Here is a 19048-nt window from a genome sequence, read left to right as displayed (position 1 = left end):
CCACGGGAGGCCGGAGCACGCAGCACCTCTCTTTTAGACCCTCCCACTCCCAGGTGACCGCTCCTGGCAGGGTCAGACTTTGAGAGCTCTGAGAGAGAAACTTACCTTCAACGCGGGAGGGAGCCTGCGGTCAAGAAGGTTGCCACCACGCGCACGCGCAGACCCAGGCGGGTGGCGCACGCGCAGACGCGCAAGTTCTGCAGGGGGCGTGGCTCCAGAGGAGGGGCTGGCGGAGGGTCGACTTCCCTCTCTTCCAGTCCAGTCTTTGTTGTCAGCAAAGACGTGGTTTGGCTTGGCCAGGAGGGCGAACACCTGATTTTGGGGTCATTTGACACCCAGAGACCAGCGTGAACCTTTTGCTTGAGAACTGTCAAAAAATTAGCACCTACGTAGCATGAAAACCCCTCTGTCTTGGTTTGAATCCTGACCCTGTTCTTATATACTAACCATAATGATTCTTGGTATGATCAAACTTCAGTCAGGCTCTTGAACCTTTCTGAAATTCACCGGCACAACTCCTTGTGAAACCCGATTTTAGCAAGAAGGCTGTTAAGTCAGTTTATCCAGAACTCCTTCCTCCCAGTCCTCTATCTGATCATCGTTGATATTAAAGAAAAATCTGAAAATGAAGTTTATTTGAGAAAGAAAAAGGCTCTAAAACCCACAGGCGGTGTTCCAGATTGAAGATGGTTCTGTTAGACACTAAGTGAGGTTCGCACCTTTTTACCAAAGTGTCCTTTTTGTTTCAGCTAAAACTTTCTGGAGAAACTTACTAAGAACCAGCCAAGGTGACCATGTCAGTCATTCTTTTAAGCACCCAGCAGTAAACTTGGCTCACTGTAATACTGAACTGAGTAGACCCAGAAACGCCAATGTCTGCCATCCTTTCTTCCAGTTGAGCATACTCAGAAATGTGCCCACCCCTACATGCGATTGTCTGTATAAATATATATAGGTTTACAAAATAAAATGCACATACTTTCCTCAGGGAGAGCATTGCTTTGCAAATAACTACAGTGCTTTCATTCCTCACTGAGGGTAACAAATCCTTCTCTATTTTTTTCTTTGGGTACTAGGGATTAAACCCAGGGGCACTTAACCATTGGCCACAACCCCAACCCTTTTAAATAATTTATTTAGAGACAGTGTCTTGCTGAATTGCTTAGGATCTCACTAAATTGCTGAGGCTGGCTTTGAACTTCAATCCTCCTGCCTCAGTCTCCTGAGCTGCTGGGATTACAGGCATGCACCCCATGAGCCAGCTTTTTCTATTCATTACCTTCTGGTTGTGCTCACTGGGTCCACACTGATCAAGAAAAGAACCTATTACATTAGGTTATAATTCAGAGTGCCCCAACCAAGTCTGCCCACTATATTTATTTATTTATTTTTATTTAGCTGAAGAAAAGGAAGTGAAATGCAGAAACAACCTGATTGGCTACAGTTAGCATTTGCCTTATATGCACTTGGTTGTTGAAGCATCTGCTTTACATGAGCATGGGCTGATCAGGTGGCAGCCTGTGGCTGGCTGAAACTTGATTACTGTGATTCGATGAGACTCCAGTTGCTAAGGTTAGATCCAAATTGCTTACACATCAATCCACTTCACAGGGGCTGTTTGAGGCCAAAATTAATTTAACAATATCTAATCAGGTTCTTAGCTTTTAACATCCTGGTGATGTATGATCACTTTGGCCTGTGTTTAGCAAGAAATCTGTTAGGTTGGTTGAACCAAAATTCCCCTTTTATCTGTGATAGTTTCCTCTTAGTATATTTCTTTCTGACTTCCCCTCCACACAACCAACTGGTAAGGAGATAAGATGATATCTGAGATAAGATATTTCTGAAAATCCATGTATTCTTTGTCTTTAGTGTCTTTGCAGGAGAAGATTTCAAGCAAGACGTAAAACTTAGTAAAAGAATAGCAGAATTTATTAGAAGAGAAAGAAGGGGAAAATACCCTCACAGGAGAGAGTGCTTTCTCTCAGGAGAGTGAGAACTCACTTCTTTGTGAACTCAGTTTTTATTAGGACAGAAGGGAAAGTTTCTAGAGAATCCCACCTAAGTGTTAAACCACAACGCAAAGAAAAGACCATCAACTCCAATTTAAATAAAATTAAAGCAAGCTTGTAATTCTGACAGGCCAAAACCCGTGGGAATAGTAGACAGCCCTCCAGCTCTCTAGGAGTGTAGCTTTATAGCACAGAAAGTTGCAAAAAGGGGAGGTGTCTTGAGAACTTACAGATAACAGGATTTTTACAAGCATAACACAAAGGCAGGTAGTAGATTTAATGGTCCAGCACTTAGGGAGTAAATTTAGATCCCAACATCAGAATTTATGAGGCGCCATTACAGCTTCCAAGAGGGTCATTATCTGGCCAGGGAAAGCCAGAATTTATGAAGCACCACTAAAGTTTCAGAGAGGGTTGCTATCTGATCAGGGAAATCAAGGCATGGGTGAGTTCAAGGCACGGGCAGGCATTCCAAGCAAGTTTGGAAATCACAGTAATTTATAGTAAAGCCAAAATGGGCTCACAAAATAAAAATGTGACGAGATGGTTCCCAGTCTTAAGAGGGACTTAGGCTGGGTTTATCACTAAGCACAACCTCTTTTGACTGATGGTAGGATTGTATCATATTTTTTAGTCCCTACTGTGCATGTTTCTACTGAACAGAAACTCTAGGTCATTTTGGTTTGTGTAAAATCAAAGATCCTCTTTCATCCAGATCCATCCCAGATCAGTGTTAACTTGTGCTTTTTTCCTTTATTTCCTTTTCTTTTTCTTATTAGTAAAGGAATTTTGGGGCCTGTGCTCTTCAGCCCTAGATAAAAGAATGTGACAGTGGTCCATGTCATGTTTTGAATATATCCCTTGTTGCTTTTCCACTGAGGCTTATTTTAAAGCTGACTTTCTTTTTTTTTTCTCTTCTCCCTTTTCCCTTTCCTAACTTCTGGGAAAACAGGTTTACCCTTTTCCTATCCTAGGCCCAGTTATCTGTCCTTGAGCACACATCAATCACAGGAATAAAGTAAATAGATCTCTGGGGATGGAACCAGAAGATTTAAGAAATGGTTATCTCTCAAATTAACAAATGAATTACATCAGGGTAAATGTGGATAGTAGCCTTTGAATCACCTCTTTAAAAACCCTCTGTTCCCTGATAGGCAGAATCATAGCCTATCAGGACAAGGACCTCAGAACATCCTGAAAACAATAAGCTTGTTAGTCAAGGATTGTAAATACTGTTATCTTTTTATTAACAGATTGTATTTTTCACGTTTATTTTTATGTGGGGCTGAGAATTGAACCCAGTGCCTCACACATGCTAGGCAAGAGCTTTACCACTGAGCCACAACCCCAGCCCAAATATACTGTTATTATTTTTAAAACACAGCTGAGTTAGAATGGCCTTGTGTGAATTGTTTCAAAGAAAGACATGCTGAGAGTTAGCACGTAGGCTCATGTAAGCAAAAATAACTGAAAACAGGAGTGGACCTCAGCTCAGCAAGCTGTCTTTATTAAGCAGTAGTGGAATGGCACATTTTCAGGGGAGAAAATGGTGACTGGTTAAAAGAGAGGTCTGTTTTTTATAGATTTTAATGAGAGTTAATCATAGCAAAAGATTTCGTGTGACTTAATCATGAGAGACTTGGGACATGTTGGTTGGACAGTCAGGAAACTAGTTGTGCAGGTTAAAAATCTAAGTGAGGAAAACAGTTGTAAAAGCTTGAAACTCGTTGTTACTGGGATAATAATCCAGAGCCCAGAGCCCATTTGTTTGCATTCCCCTCCAGGATACTGAGAAAGGAGGAAAGACCAGAGAGAGCACAAGGCACTTTGTTTGCCTTTTCTCTCCCAGGACCCATTGTCCTCCCTCAGCCTTGGGGGTTGTCATTTCCCTTTTCTAGGGAGATGTTGTTTTCCATATTCTTCACTTATATATAGAATTAACCCTTTAAACACCATGTTCCCACTGCTCATGTCTACCTAGAACCACCACCATGTTCCTTGGCTTATAAATTTCCACTTACCTGTGCTGTATTCAGAATTGAGTTCAGTTCTATACTGAAGTCTCTACTCCCCTACTACAATTGTCCTAAATAAAATTTGTTCTGGGGTAGGGGTATAGCTTAGTGGTAGAACACTTGCCTAGCATGTGCAACACATTTGTCCGATCCCTAGCATGGAAAAAAAAATTTCTTTACTGCTTTGTAAGGGTGAAGCAGACCAGTTACCCCCATCCAAAAGACCTTGCCACAATTAAGCTTCTTTTCTTGTCAGAAAGAATTTTACAAAGGGTGTCAATAGGATATCAGCAAAAATTTCTGTGGTTTGTAGCTTCCTCTTTCTTATAAATGCCAGGTTTGCAGACCTCTGTCTAGCCTAAAAATGTGAGACAAAGAGTAACTGTTATGTACCCACCCAGTGACATGTAACCACCCCACTGAGTATAAGTCTAAAAGAATTTTCAGATTCAGGGTCCAAAGCATTTTAGGCATTAGCCTCCTCTGGACTGCTGCAGCTAAAATAATCCTGATTTCTGGTGTCCAGCCACATCTGTCCTATATCAAGGGGACAGACAGATTTAGATGTAAGGTGTAAGGGGACAAATAGATGAAGATGGTGGGAACACAAGGTTAAGAGAATAATTCTATGAAATGAGTTCACTGTACTGATTCTCCACATGCTTTCTTTGCTAAAAAGCAATCTGCCTTCAGCCCTACCTGGCCTCAGGGGACAGGAAAAACACATTCCTTGCTTTTTTTGGCTATACCTTTTGTTTCTTAATCTATTCTTTAGGTTTAGACAGGAGAGTCTGTTTCTTACAGTCATGACATCATAAATCAAGTTGGAACTTAATAGTTTCATATACATTGTATAATATTTATCAAAACTACTGATAAAATGTCTTCACAAAGCAGATTCAAAACATGACTTGATAAAAGCCACAAACTACAGCTAACATGGGAACCTTGGTGATTATTATTAACCAAGACATGAATACCTTATTTCTTATCTGACTTATAGTTAGGAGTCCCTGCACAAACAAGAAGAAAAATAAACGACTTATGAATATTATAATAACAAAAATGCACAGGAAATATTATTTATATTTAAGTCCAAAATAATGAACTTACAGATATTAAAGTTCAGCAAGGTTTCTAGATAGAAGGACCTAATTAAATACTTTAATAGCTTTCCTCTAGCAGAGCAATAGTCAATAAAACAATGAAAGGGAAAAGTAAAGACCTAAAGGACTGAATCAATGGAAAAGAGTTTATCGCAGAGGTTGGTAGACTCAGAGTTTTAAGTATGATGGCCTGTGGACAGGGCTCTAGCAAGGGTATTAACGCATTTGATGAGCATGATATTCCCAGGCCTCAGGGCACCTGTGTGACAGGCTCTAACCTTAGCCCCGCCTCTAGGAATTTCCAGGGGTCTCCCTTGGCAACCAGGTCCCATCTCAGATTCAACCTCTGGAATATTAAAAGTCACGCCCCTTGATCTGGTCTCACCAGAGTCCACTGGGCCGGCCTACCCTGGTCCCTCCCCAGCCTAATCCACGGTTCTGGTTCTCTTTTTACCTACAACCCCAGGGAAAACTAGCACGTTCTACGCGCTGAAGGACTGAGCCCGCGGCTCCGCGCCACGCCCAGCAACCGAAGCCCCGCCCCTTACGCAGAACGTTTCTCAGAATGGGGAGGGGGTAGCGGGAGGCAGAAGAGCGCGTCTGCGCATGCGCGAGGGAGCTACCCTGTCACTGTGTGCCTGTGGCCGCCATGACACTTTACGCTGCAGCCCGCGTCTGAGATATATTCTTGCCTCAGTGCGCATCCTATCCGTCTAGGCCCCTCGCCATCCAGGTATGGGCCGCGGGAGGCGGAAGGCTGGCTTCCGCTGGTCCGCCGTCCCAGGGCCCCCTTCAGCCGCGGCCCAGAGCCCCGTCGGCTCCGCCGGCGCCTCGCTCGGCCCGGTGACCGCATCGGGGACTCCGGGCTGCGCCAGCGGCGGGCGCGTGTCCTGCAGGCCGGAGCTGGAGAGCCCCGCGAGCTCTCCCTGCGGAGAGCAGAGGCCTCGCTTGCGTCGGGGTCCGGATCCGGAGCCTGTGCGGGTCTGCTGGTCTGCACACACCCGGCGTGGGGTGAGCTCGGCCCGCTGACCCTGGGCCTCGCGCACTGCAGAGCGCGAGTCTGAGAGTTCCCCGGGGACCTGGGGCATGTTTGACACAGTGCATTCAGATACACAAGAGGGAGCTGATTTTAAAATACTGTTAACCTGCCTCCTGGGCAAGTGCATTTCATCCTTAATAAAGTGATACATTTTAGCCTGGCGCGGTGGTGTACGCCTGTAATCCCAGCTACTTGGGTCTGAGGTGGAACTTGATCCCAAGTTCAAGGGCAGCCTGAGCAATTTAGGCAGGCCCTATCTCTACACAAAAAATTAGAAGGACCAGGGGTGTACTTCAGTGGTAGAGTGCCCCTGGGTTAAATCCCTAGTACTGCAAAATGCAGGGAGAGGAAAAAAAAAAAAAAAAGCTTGGTCACTTATTTATAGATTCTTTAAATTTTGCACAGAAAATGTGCCAGTTTGATTTTTTTTCCCTCAATCTTTGTGTTTTCCATTTTTTTGTTTCTAATTACTGCGCTTGCCAGGACTCCCACCTGAATGGAGATTAGTATATAATTTTCAATCTTGCCTTGTTCCTGATTTCAGAGAAAATTAATCAGTATTTCACTATTAAATAGAATGTTTGCATTTTTTAACATATAAAATCTAATCCTTTCTAATGGCCTTAGCAATGTACACTGAAATAGATTAGTCATTTCTTTGTGTCTAAGGGAATATGTCAAATAACCTTTCTATGAATACTGTGAATTTCATTAATCTGTGATTCAATTTTTGTTTATTTTATTCTTGTGGTGCTGGGATTGAGTCCAAGGACTCAACGCTAGTAAGGCACTGTACCACTGAGTCCCAGTGATTCAGTTTTATTCTTTTTTCTTTTTTTAGTGATTCAGTTTTTAAGCATCCGTCATTCCTAGGATGAAATTAACTTAAATTGTGATTTATACTTATTGTTCATTTTTCAACTGTTACCAATACTTTTGTATTATTTGTACTTTGTATGTGATCTGGCATATTTTTTTAGTTGTACCCTTCTGGTGTTGGAAGTAGATAATTATCTTCCCTCTCTACACTGGAATTATGAATTTCCTACTTATTTTGTGAAACTTTCTGTAAAACAATTTGCAACTTCTGTTTCCTTGTGCATGTTTTAAATATGATTCTTTTAATGACTGGGTACAATGAAATTTTCTTCTTCCTCCTCCCCCTCTTCTACCACTACCATCACCACCCACCATCACCACCAGCTCCACCACCTCCACTACTTCTTCCTTTTCCTCTTTCTCATCTCTTCTAGATTCTACCTCTTGTAGTTCCTGTTACCTCCCAGCAGTCCATTCAAACTCTTAATCCATAAAATAGATTAATCCACTGATGAAGTCAGATCCCTTATAATCCAATCGCTTCCCCCAAGCCCAAACTCTGAACGCTGCAGCACTGGAGACCAAGCCTTCAACACATGAGGCTTTGAAAGACATTTCAGATTCAAACCATAACAAATAGGTTGATTCTCTTTCTCAGAAATTAGGTTTTGTGGAGCCCATTGGGTGGGGTTGGGATGACAGCAGTGTTCAGGGGTTTGCAGTAATGCCTATTATCCTGTAAAATGGTAAACAAGTAAAAATGTTGGTCAAGGAGCCCCAAGAAGCCTAGTGTTTAAGTAAATTAGTGCTTTCATAGATATGAGTCAGGGAGTATATATTCTTAGGGTTGAAGGCACCATTTGATACATTTTATGCTTTTTGTTATGGGGAAATGGACAGCCAGATGTTCTTAAGACTTGAGTTAATTTACTAATAAAATGTTACTATTAACCTCTTTTGTATCATTGACAAGGGTAAGAGTGTTTTTTGTATCTCTAGGGGAGAAAGGATTGTTCCAGTTTCACACAAGTTCTTTTTGTATTTACTTAGGAGTCATGGTATGTGTTTTGAGTTGTCACTGGTAATGGATGTGCTACAATATCCAGGCTCATGAGTATGGGAATTCTCTGGAGGGTTGGATTCCCATGTTAGCTTCTGTCTTACCTATAACTTCTCAGTGTCTTACTTTTCTTTATGAAGGTGACATGGAGGAAGAAAGAATAAGTGTTGGGTTACAGAAAAGTATGATGCAGGTAAGTAAAAGGTATAATGCTCTAAAAGAATATTTCTATTTCATTTGATATCCTGCTGCTATTTTAGAGCACAGGTTAGCAATCTGCTTCTTTTTTTTGGATCACATGGTAAGTATTTTAGGTTTTGAAGGTCATAGAATTTCTATTACAAGGAAATTGTCATTTTAATACAAAAAAATTCATAGAGGAACATAAACAAATATTTTATTGTATTGCAAAGAAACTTTACTTATATAAGTAGGTGATAGGCTAGAGTAAGTGCATGTGGTATAGTTTGGTGAGTCCAGGCCACAATACTAGAAAACAGAGCCAGCTGTCGGCCTGACTTGAAAGATGTGCAGGCTCTTGGGCCTCTCAGGATTGTGAGAGGGGAAAAAAGGAAAAGTTCCCATTCACTCTCTGTGTTTTCATTCATTAAAACCTCATCAAGATTTAAACCTGAGTTTGATGTTGTGCTCAGTGCCTTAATAGGAATAAAGTAGCAGGTGAAGTTATTCTTGAATAAGGAAGAATTTCTGAATAAGGAATAATATGATATTGTCCAATATGTGGTCTTGGTCCCATATCCTGGCATAGAGTTCCTAAAACCCTTCAGATGTCTGGAGTGATAAGAGTAGCTTTGTATGATGACTGGTGACCAGGACAGATAGCCTCAGGATGAGTGCTGGTCCAGAAGAACTAAGGTATGCTTGACTCCTCAGCCCTATCCACTAACCTTGAAGTTGAGAGGTACTGAAGGTTAAATTGATTACTTAAATTGCTAATTTAAATCAGTCATGCTTTCTAGTAAAACCTCTGTGAGAACCCAAAAAGAATGAATTTAGGGAGTTTCTGTATAGCTGAATATGTAGAGGTTCCTGGTACGAGGCACCCCACTAGGCATGGAAGTTCTGCAGCTTTTCCTACCCTGCTATGCCATGTATATTTCTTTATCTGAATAGTTCTCTGTATTTATAACAAACCATAAGCCCAAGGAAGTGTTTGCATAGATTCTGTAAGCCATCCCAGCATATTAGCCAACTCAAGGAGGGTACAGTGTGGACCCTGAGATGTAGCCATTTGGTCAGAAGTATAAATGACAATGTACTAGTTGTTATGTTGTTTGAAGTATGGGGAAGTTTTGTGGGACTGAGGCCTCAACCTGTGGGATGAAGCTGTCCATGTAGATAGCATAAGAATGTTATTGAATAACAGGAAACCTAGCTAGTGTCTGTTGGAGAACTGCTTGATGTGTGTGGAAAATTTCCCACATACCTAATATCCAGTGTTCTGTGCAGGTTCGAAGGAAAATAACTTTGATATTTTTTCTTATTACATTACTATCAACTGTAAAGAGACTAATGTAGTATTTTAGAAGTATTTTGGCTTTTAGACAGGATTTGTTCAGTCACTAAGTATGTATGGGTAGAAAGGGAAAGAGATATGCTGACGGAGTCGTGCCATAGACTTGGGGAGACCACAGAATCTTCTGAGCTTCCCCTGAATTGATTCTCAGGTCCCCAGTGCTGTCAGCCTCACCCATCATCTCACACACAGTGGAGGAATTGTACCTTTCTGAACAGAATTTGTGGCATCTTTTAGGACTTGGTGACCTTTGAGGATGTGGCTGTGGACTTTACCCAGCAGGAGTGGGCTTTGCTGGATCTTGCTCAGAGGAGCCTCTACAGAGATGTGATGCTGGAAACCTTCCAGAACCTGGTCTCACTAGGTAAGATTAGCAATGTTGTCCATGTAGTGGTTTAGAAAACAATTTTATCTGCTGGTTGACCTTGTTCCAGGATTTGTGCTGAGGAGTGGGAGTGCTTGGTAAATAAGACAAACGTGGTCACTGACCACAGGGTGCTTATGATCTGGAGGCTTCTTCATGAAAATGAACATGGGCATATTAAACTTGTTTTTGTTTTTCTTTTTGTGGTTGAAAGCCTTGAGGCTTATTAAGTGTTGAATGTGTGGGGATTGAGGGGCTTCTCTGGGGGCACAGGGAGAGTTTGTGATTTGAGACCTTTGAAGAGTCTACTGCTGTGAATGCCCTTTACCCCGAGACCACCAGGAGCACTCCTGTAAGTTAAACAAGCGGGGTTTATTTTGCAGTCATGGGAGAAATACCCATGGGGAGTCGAGGGGCATCTTAGTAAGAGGGTGTTAGAAAGTACCTAGTAGAGAATTTGTGCTTTTTGGATGATTTAAAGATGAGTCTATGGGGTAGATTATATTGGTTTCTTAGGCCCTCTATGAATAAGTACCACAAAGTGGTGGGTAAAAAGTATAGAAATTTTTATGTACTAAGGCAGCATAAAATCTACCCTGTAGACTTATAGTGTCTAGGTGTGTGAAGGTTTCCAGAGCCTCACTTTAATGGTGAGACCAATATCAATATTACTCTACATATAATATGTAGCCTTAAACCTAATAGCTCCCACTAAGGCAACAACTGCTTTCTCGCATTAAACTAAAATGATGAATTTAATAACTACTATAGTATAAACAGAAATTTTGTTCAAATGGTTTACAATTTCAAAGGGTGGATGAGAGAACAGAGTAGTGTAGTATGCAATATTTGTGAGGGAGGAAGAGAGAAGCTAGAAGTAAAAATTCACAGGAAGATTGGAAGAGGAGCTGACAGAGATTGGCTGTTGATTGGAGAGAAGTTGGAAAGAAAATAGCATAAAAGGCACCTGTTCCAAATATGGTAGAGAGATTAGTGAATCAAAAAATAAAATAAATCTTGCTGGAAAGTTTTACTGTCTCTGTCAGTGTTCAACAGTTTGTCAGCTCTGACTCTGACGTCTCTCGGGATCACCAAACCCAGATCAGCCCTTGCAAACCTAGACTCTAGCCTACAAATATGGCTTTCAAATACCTCAGGCTCTGCCATTTGTAGTCCCAAGATCTCAATGCTGCTCCTACTTGCAGAGAGACCACCAGGAATACACTCATGCAAACGAGCAACAGCAAGAGATGCAGCAGCAATACCCAGGCCACTAGCATTCTCAGCAGGAAGACCCCAGGGTCCTCCACACCCACAGGTACCCCAACACTGGACCTGCAGGTCCTGATTGCAGTCCCCAGACAGAGGGCCTTGTGGTGGTAAACCTGCTGGCACCCAGGTCCCAGGCCCTGGCTGGTATCCCAAAATGGGTGCAGCCACATGCAACCAAACCTGGAATCTCCCCTGTAGCAGTCCTCTAGGCCGTGGTAGCAGCAGTAGTGGTGGCTGCATTGGCAGTTACCACTGCAGCTGTGAGGGCAGTGTCACCACGTGATCTCCAGGGGTCAGCAGCATTGTGGGCTTCAGTTGCATTCACAGTTTCTTCTGTGGCAGCACCCAGAAAAAACACCTCCAGGCGATCTCAGTCTAGCAGCAGGGAAATAGAGGCAGCAGCAATGGCGGTTGAGTAACAGAAGACGTCCAGTTCAGCAACAGCGACCATGGAGGTAGCATCAGAATTGAGTTAGGGGTAACCAGGCAGTGCCCAGAAAAGAGACCTCCGGGCACAGCAGTGGCTTCTGCAGCAGCCCAGAAATAAGACCTCCAGGCGACCTCAGGCTGGCAGCAGTAGAATCAGAGGCAGCAGCATTTGACACATGGGTTTTTATTCTGCCATAAAGAAGAATGAAATTATGGCATTTGCTGGTAAATAGATGGAAATGGAAAATATCATGTTAAGTGAAATAAGCCATATTCAGAAAGCTAAGGGTCCAATGTTTTCTCTTGTGTATGGAAGCTTGAGCAAAATAAGAGGGAAACAGGCAGAGGGAGCCCATGTAAATCAAAAGGGTAGGATAAGTAGGGGGTAGATGGGAAGGAAGGAGGAAGAGGGAAAGAGGGGACTGCAAAGTGCACATATAGGAATATACCACAGTGACTTTCACTATTGTGTGTATCTATAAAGCAGGAATTAAAACAATAGATAAATAGAAGGAAGACCAGTAGAGGAGAGAAGGGGATAGGGGGAGGAAGGAGGGAAAGGAAAGGAGAAGTACTGGGAATTGAAATGGAGCACATTAATTCCATGCATGTATGGTTGTGTCAAAATGAATTGCAATATTATGTATGTGATAATACACTAATAAAAATATGTAAAAAAAAGCATTCTGGGCTGGGGTTGTTGCTCAGTTGTAGAGCGCTCACTTCACACATGCGAGGCCCTGATTCGATCCCCAGAACCACATTAAAAATAAATAAACAAAAAAAGGTATTGTGTGCAACTAAGAAATATATATATATATATATATATATATATATATATATATATATATATATATTTTAAAAAAGCATTCTTTGTGTAAAGAACAGGAAAACAGTTTCTTATCAGATAAATCTCTGTGAAACAGACTCTTACCAGAGAAATTTCTTGCAAATGTCTTCTTTTAGGCATAGTTTATCTTTTCTTTCTCTAGATATTATCTTTCACAGAGCAGGAATTTTAATTTTAATGGGGTGTATTGTATCAATCTCTTTCTCGTCGATCATACCTTTGATATAGTATCAAAAAAGTCATAGCCAAATCCAAAGTCATCTAGATTTTCTCCTTCTATCTTGTACAATTTTTCTAGTTTTACGTTTTACAGTTAGATCTATGATCCATTTTAAATTAATGTTTGTGAAGGGCATAGATTCATTATTTTTTGTGGGTATGTCCAGTGTTCTAACAGCATTTGTGGAAAAGGCTATCTTTTCTCTATTGTGTTGCTGTCAATTCTTTGTCAAATGTCAGTTGACTACATAGTTCTTGCTTGGTCTGTAGGGATGTGATACTAGTATCTTCCCAGAGACCTACATCTGTGGATGGTTAAAATACTTAATTAAAATTCCCTGGTATAGAGCCTAAGATCTCATATACTTTACATCATCTCTTGATTATGTTTAGTGCCTGACAAAATGTAAGTGCTATGTAATTGAGACTGGAGTTTGAAATGAAACCAGATTCTCCACTCTGCTGGCCTGTAGGTCCGAATAAGTTACATGCCTCTGTGGCTAAGAGAGCCCATTTTAGTATTGCAACTAATCACAGCAGGGAAATGCCTGTCTGGTCAGCTCCATGGGTCAGAGTTGGCAGAACCTGACTCTTCTTCACTATTACTGAGCAGTGTGTTGTAGCTCTCAATGGCAGACCTCAGCAGCTGGCTGCCATTTTTTTTTTTCCAGGTTCTTATTCACAGATTTGAAGACAAATCCACAGACAACAGAATTTGAGAGTGAAGGTGTATTTCTATAACTGAAAAGAAAAGAAGCAGAACTCTCAGGGGCTGAGAGGGGAACCTGTGAGTAGGTTTCCACTTAAGTGTACTAGTCTAGGGACTTAAGTAGCTACTGGATGAGGCATTCATCAATATCTGTGCTAATCAGGTCTTGGAAAGATACTAAGGGTGTTGGTCAGTATCTATGCTAATCATGTCTCGAAAAAGTGCCAATACTATTGGTCAACACCTATGCCTAAGCAAGTATTGGAAAAGTGCCAAGGCTCTTGGTTTGGTCTGTGACATTCTGATTAGTTAGGCCTTGAGTCTGTAGTCTTCACTCAGGTCGGCCCTACCTCCTTTTTCCTGCCACCCGGGACAAAGAAGTGGGCTGTAATGTTTGGAATGTTTTCTATAGGTTAGTTTTGTGAAATAGCCTCTTCATTTAAAATCTTTCTCTCTCTTTTTTTTTTTTTTGGTGTGCGGGAGTGCATTTTCTTAACTGTCTGCCTGTTTTACTATGTATCCTATCTTATTCATTATTACTTTTGTACTGTATTGATTTGGACATAAGCACAAAAAAATACATGTTTAATACAGATGTAATTTTTTCCTATTGTATTTTCTATCCATGGTTGCTTGAATTCACAGATATAGAGGGCCAACTTTACTTATGTAGATCTGTGTCTGTGCTCTCTATTCTGTTCCATTGATATATTTGGACATGACTTTTGGTGAAACCCTGTTCAACCTGATAAAATAAAGGTATTGTGTCCAACTATAACTAAAAAAATATTAAAAATATATTATGGCTGTGTCAGATCATCTTATAATAATATTGAGGTTCCACTGTGAATGTAGGTCAATCTTTCTTTTTTTTAAATAATTTTTTATACCTTTATTTTATTTATTTATTTTTATGTGGTGCTGAGGATCAATCTCAGCACCTTGCACATTCTAGGCAAGTGCTCTACCATGAACTACAATCCCAGCCCAGATCAGTGTTTTTTTCTTTGTCTTTTTGTGCTAGGAATTGAACCCTAGGGGCACTTTACCAGGAGCTACATCCCCAATCCTTTAAAATTTTGTTTTTCTTTGCTTTGAAACAGGATCTTGCTAAGTTGCTGAGGTTGGCCTTGACTTCATGATCCTCCAGCCTCCTAATCCCACCCTAGGATTATAGGCTTGTGTCACCATATCTGATTAGATCAGTTCTTCACATTAGAGGCTGCTTTTTCCCCCACATCCACATCTCAGCTTTTTCTTTTATCTTCTCTATTTTTCTTTTCTTTCTTCATTCCTCTCCCTCCCTCCTTTGCCTTTTTTTTTCCCTTCAATGGATTTGACATTTTGTTTCAGTTAAACTCATCCTTCTCTGTCTTTAGAGTATCAGAAGACCAAAGTTTGACCCAATCTTATGGAAAGATATTTGTGATTCTTCATTGCTTTCCCTCATGATATTCCTTTCCTCGTGTGCAGGGTACCCACTACTCATTCCCAATCTGATCTCCAAGTGGGAACAAGAGGAGGAACTGCAGACAGTGAAGACAGAATGTATCCAGGGCATCTGTATGGAGCAGCACCAGGAAGGCAAGAATCCCTGGGAGAAACTGGCCTGGGAAGAGAAAAAAAATAAAATAGAAATAAAGCAAAAGTTTGTTTTGTCTGAGGAGGCTCATTATCCACAGACGCCTCAGAGGAGTATTTTTGACTGTTTATCTGTCCTCTCATACTTTCCTTGTTCTTGGCAAAGATCTCCATATTTGCTTTTTTAAAGTTTGTATTTGGTATGTGTATTTTATCCTTTCTGTTTTCCTTCCCTAATAATTTTTAAAAAATTATTAATGAAAAATTTTAATATATTTTCTATATTAATATGAAATATCCAGTTAACAGAAAAATTTAACATAACCTTTCTTTTTAAAAAAATTATTTATTTATTTGTTCTAATTTGTTATACATGATAGCAGAATGCATTTTGATTCATATGGAGCACAATTTTTTCATGTCTCTTGCCCAATAATTTCTACTGGTCATGTTACCATCACGGTCATTCTTCATAGAACTATTTTTAATTTTTTAGCACTGGGGAACCCAGGAGTGCTTTACCGCTGAGCTATATCCCATACCCTTTTTAATTTTGAGACTGGGTCTAAGTTGTTGAGGCTGTCCTTGAACTTGTGAACCTCCTATCTCAGCCTCCCAAGTAGCTGAGATTACAAGCATGTGTTACCATACTATGGTAATGTTACCATACTATGGTTTCATGGAAATATTTTTTAGTGAACTGTTTTACTTTTGATCCTTGTGCCTATTAATAATGAAGTCCTGAAACAACTGCACTGCTCAAAGTCCTTTGCTCATAGGTAACTTTATTTTTTTTTATTTTTTTTGTTTCAGGGTTTGAGTCTCTACTTAATACTAAGGAATTAGTTGCTCTTCAAGACAACAATGGAGAAAAAATATCCAATGAACAGGAAATAGAGAGATTCAAAAGAAATGGTTCCTGCTCTTCTATTTTATATGAAAACCAGGACTTCCATGGTGTGGATGATTGGAACAAAAGCCATGAGAAAGGTTTAAGGTGAGTGCCCTTCATATAAGAGAAGGTAGTGCATCAGGAAACAATTTTGAGATTTAAGAAACATTTTGGGGCTGGGGTTGTGGCTCAGTGGCAGGCAGAGGCTTGCCTCCCACATGTGAGGCACTGGGTTTGATCCTCAGCATCACATAAAAATGAATAAACGAAATAAAGATATTGCATCCATCTATAACTGAAAAATATTTCTTAAAAAGAAACATATTTTCAACATAAACCTAGGTCAAAAATTATGCTTTCATAAGAATGAAATCATGACATTTGCCAGTAAATGGATGAAGCTGGTGCAAAGAACCAAAGGCCAAGTGTTTTCTTTAATAGTTGGATGCTAATTCACAATGGGGGGGGGATTCGGAAGAATTGAGGTACTTTGGATTAGAAAGAGGGGAGTGAGGGGAAGGGAGGGGGTGTGAGAATAATAGTAGAATGAATTGGACATTATTATCCCATGTGCATATATGATTACATGACCAGTGTAACTCTACATTCTGTATAACCAGAAGAATGAGAAATCATACTCCATTTATGTATGATGTATCAAAATGCATTCTGCTATCATGTATAACTAATGAATACATGCAAATAAGAAATAAATTTAAAAAAAGAAATAAAAGGATTCAAATTCAAAATAAAAAAAATTGTACTTTCACAAAGAATTTTGTCTAGATAGTTTTTCCTACAAATGATACTGAGACATTGAAGGTTTGACACATAGATTGGTTTGACAGATTTATCAGAAAAATCATACAAGTCAGAAGCTCAGTGACAATGTTGGCTGTGGAAGAGCCTTCTTGAGAACTTTTAGGGTATAAGTTGATGGGGCAGAAAGCATACATATTCACTGAAAATGGTAAATTTTATTACTAATAATCTGTCTTTTATGTTTAAAAGTCATGTGGTACAGAACATCTGTGAATACAATGAAGAAAATCAATGTGGACAAATTTCAAATCTTATGCTCCAGAGAACTACTGAAGTCAAATCCTTTGAATGCTGTGAGTGTGGAAAGTCCTTCCTGTTTCATTCATCACTTAGGAATCATACCAGATCTCATGCTGGAAACAAACCCTATCAGTGTAAAGAATGTGGGAAAGCCTTCCATTTTCTTGCTTGTTTTAAGAAGCATATGAAAACTCCTACTGAAGAAAAACCATATGAATGTAAGGAATGTATAAAGGCTTTCAGTTGTTCCTCCATGTTCAGAGCACATATGAAAATTCATAGTGCAAAGGCAAACTATGAATGTAAGGAATGTGGGAAAACATTCAGTAGCTCTTCATACCTCACAGAACACAAAAGAATTCACAGTGGAGATAAGCCCTATGAATGTAAGGAATGTGGGAAGGCCTTTAGTTGTTCCTCATCACTCTCCAAACACAAAAGAATTCATAGTGGAGATAAGCCCTATGAATGTAAGGAATGTGGGAAGGCCTTTAGCTCTTCCTCTCATCTTATAATACATATAAGAATTCACACAGGAGAGAAGCCTTATGAATGTAAAGAGTGTGGGAAGGCCTTCAGTGAATCCTCAAAACTCACTGTACATGTGAGGACACACACCGGAGAGAAACCCTATAAATGTAAGGAATGTGGGAAAGCCTACAATTGCCCCTCCTCCTTAAGTATCCACATGAGAAAACACACTGGAGAGAAACCTTATGAATGTCTGGAATGTGGAAAAGCCTTCTATCTTCCCACTTCCCTGAACACACATGTGAAAAATCAAAGTAGAGAGAAACCCTATGAATGTAAGGAATGTGGGAAGGCCTTCAGTTGTCCCTCATCCTTTAAAGCTCACGTGAGAGATCACAATGGTAAGGTGCAATATGAATGTAAGGAGTGTGGGAAGGCCTTTAGTCGTTCCTCATCCCTCACTGAACACCTAAGAACTCACAGTGGAGAAAAGCCTTATGAGTGTAAGGAATGTGGGAAAGCCTTCATTAGTTCTTCCCATCTTACAGTTCATAGAAGAACTCACACTGGAGAGAAACCTTATGAATGTAAAAAATGTGGGAAAGCCTTTATTTATTTCTCAGCCCTTAGTATCCACATGAGAACCCACACTGGGGAAAAACCCTATGAATGTAAGGAATGTGGAAAGGCATTTCGACATTCTTCATACCTTACTGTACATGCAAGAATGCACACTGGAGAAAAACCCTTTGAATGTCTGGAGTGTGGAAAAGCTTTCAGTTGTCCCTCATCCTTTCGGAGACATGTGAGAAGCCATACTGGAGAGAAACCATATGAATGTAAGGAATGTGGGAAAGCCTTTATTTGTCCAGCCTACTTTCGAAGACACGTGAAAATTCACACAAGGGACAACATATAAATGTAAGGAGTAAGGGAATCTCTGTGAGGCTTTTTCTGAACTAATGCAACTTGTGAAGTCTCATTTTGTGAAGTTTCATACAGTAGCGACACTATAAATGTGAGAAAGTAGATTATCACTCATTCTTTTGAAGAGTTGAGGACAACTGAGAGAAACCCTGTGTTTGTAAACCCTTTTGATTTTGAACATAACTTGTATAAGAAAATTCACAATTTGAGCTAGAAAAGAAGATCAGTGCCTCATTAAAGTGGACTTCTAGAGGGTCATTGATTTCCAATGTTTTCTAATAGGAAGATTTAAGGTTATATGTTTCCCTTTTCAGCTTTTATGACACACTTTTGAGTATGAGGTGAGTTTCTTTAGCTGAGATGTAAATGTTATTTCCATTACAAAGTCTTTTGGACTCTTGGGAGATTGTGTGTGTATGGGTATGCTTCTCCTCTGAGACAGGGTCTGGGTATGTTGTCCAGGCCTATAACTCCTGGACTTTTGCCTTAGCCTCCTAAGTGTGGGAGTGCAGGTATATATCATTGAGTCTGGCATTTTTTTTTTTGCAGGCAGGAAAATGGTGGTTTTTTTTGTTTGTTTGTTTCAGTTTGAACTCACAGCATTGGCACCTTCTTCTTCATCTTCTTCTTCATCGTCTTTGTCTTCGTCTTTGCCTTTGTCTGGATACTGAAAGTTGCCTACCC

The 19048-nt window shown here is 40.4% G+C and overlaps 1 protein-coding gene across 2 annotated transcripts; it reads left to right on the top strand.

Annotated features, from left to right (window-relative positions):
- Positions 1–5743: 5743 nt before the first annotated feature.
- Positions 5744–19048, top strand: LOC308645894 (uncharacterized protein). 2 transcript variants are annotated; one of them, XM_081288341.1, is made up of 7 exons: positions 5777–5866; positions 7991–8049; positions 8192–8244; positions 9826–9952; positions 14905–15015; positions 15826–16009; positions 16916–19048. In XM_081288341.1, the coding sequence occupies exons 3-7, from the start codon at positions 8197–8199 to the stop codon at positions 18354–18356; spliced, it is 1911 nt and encodes a 636-aa protein (XP_081144467.1). In that variant the 5' UTR covers positions 5777–5866; positions 7991–8049; positions 8192–8196; the 3' UTR covers positions 18357–19048. The 2 variants fall into 2 exon arrangements, with proteins under 2 accessions (XP_081144466.1, XP_081144467.1); XM_081288340.1 differs by lacking the exon at positions 7991–8049 and having other exon boundaries at positions 5744–5866.

The sequence above is a fragment of the Spermophilus citellus genome (assembly GCF_964194105.1).
Source record: "Spermophilus citellus genome assembly, chromosome: 3".
NCBI lineage: Eukaryota > Metazoa > Chordata > Mammalia > Rodentia > Sciuridae > Spermophilus > Spermophilus citellus.
The sequence above is the reverse complement of the archived record's forward strand: the minus strand, read 5'-3'. Positions and strand labels throughout refer to the sequence as shown.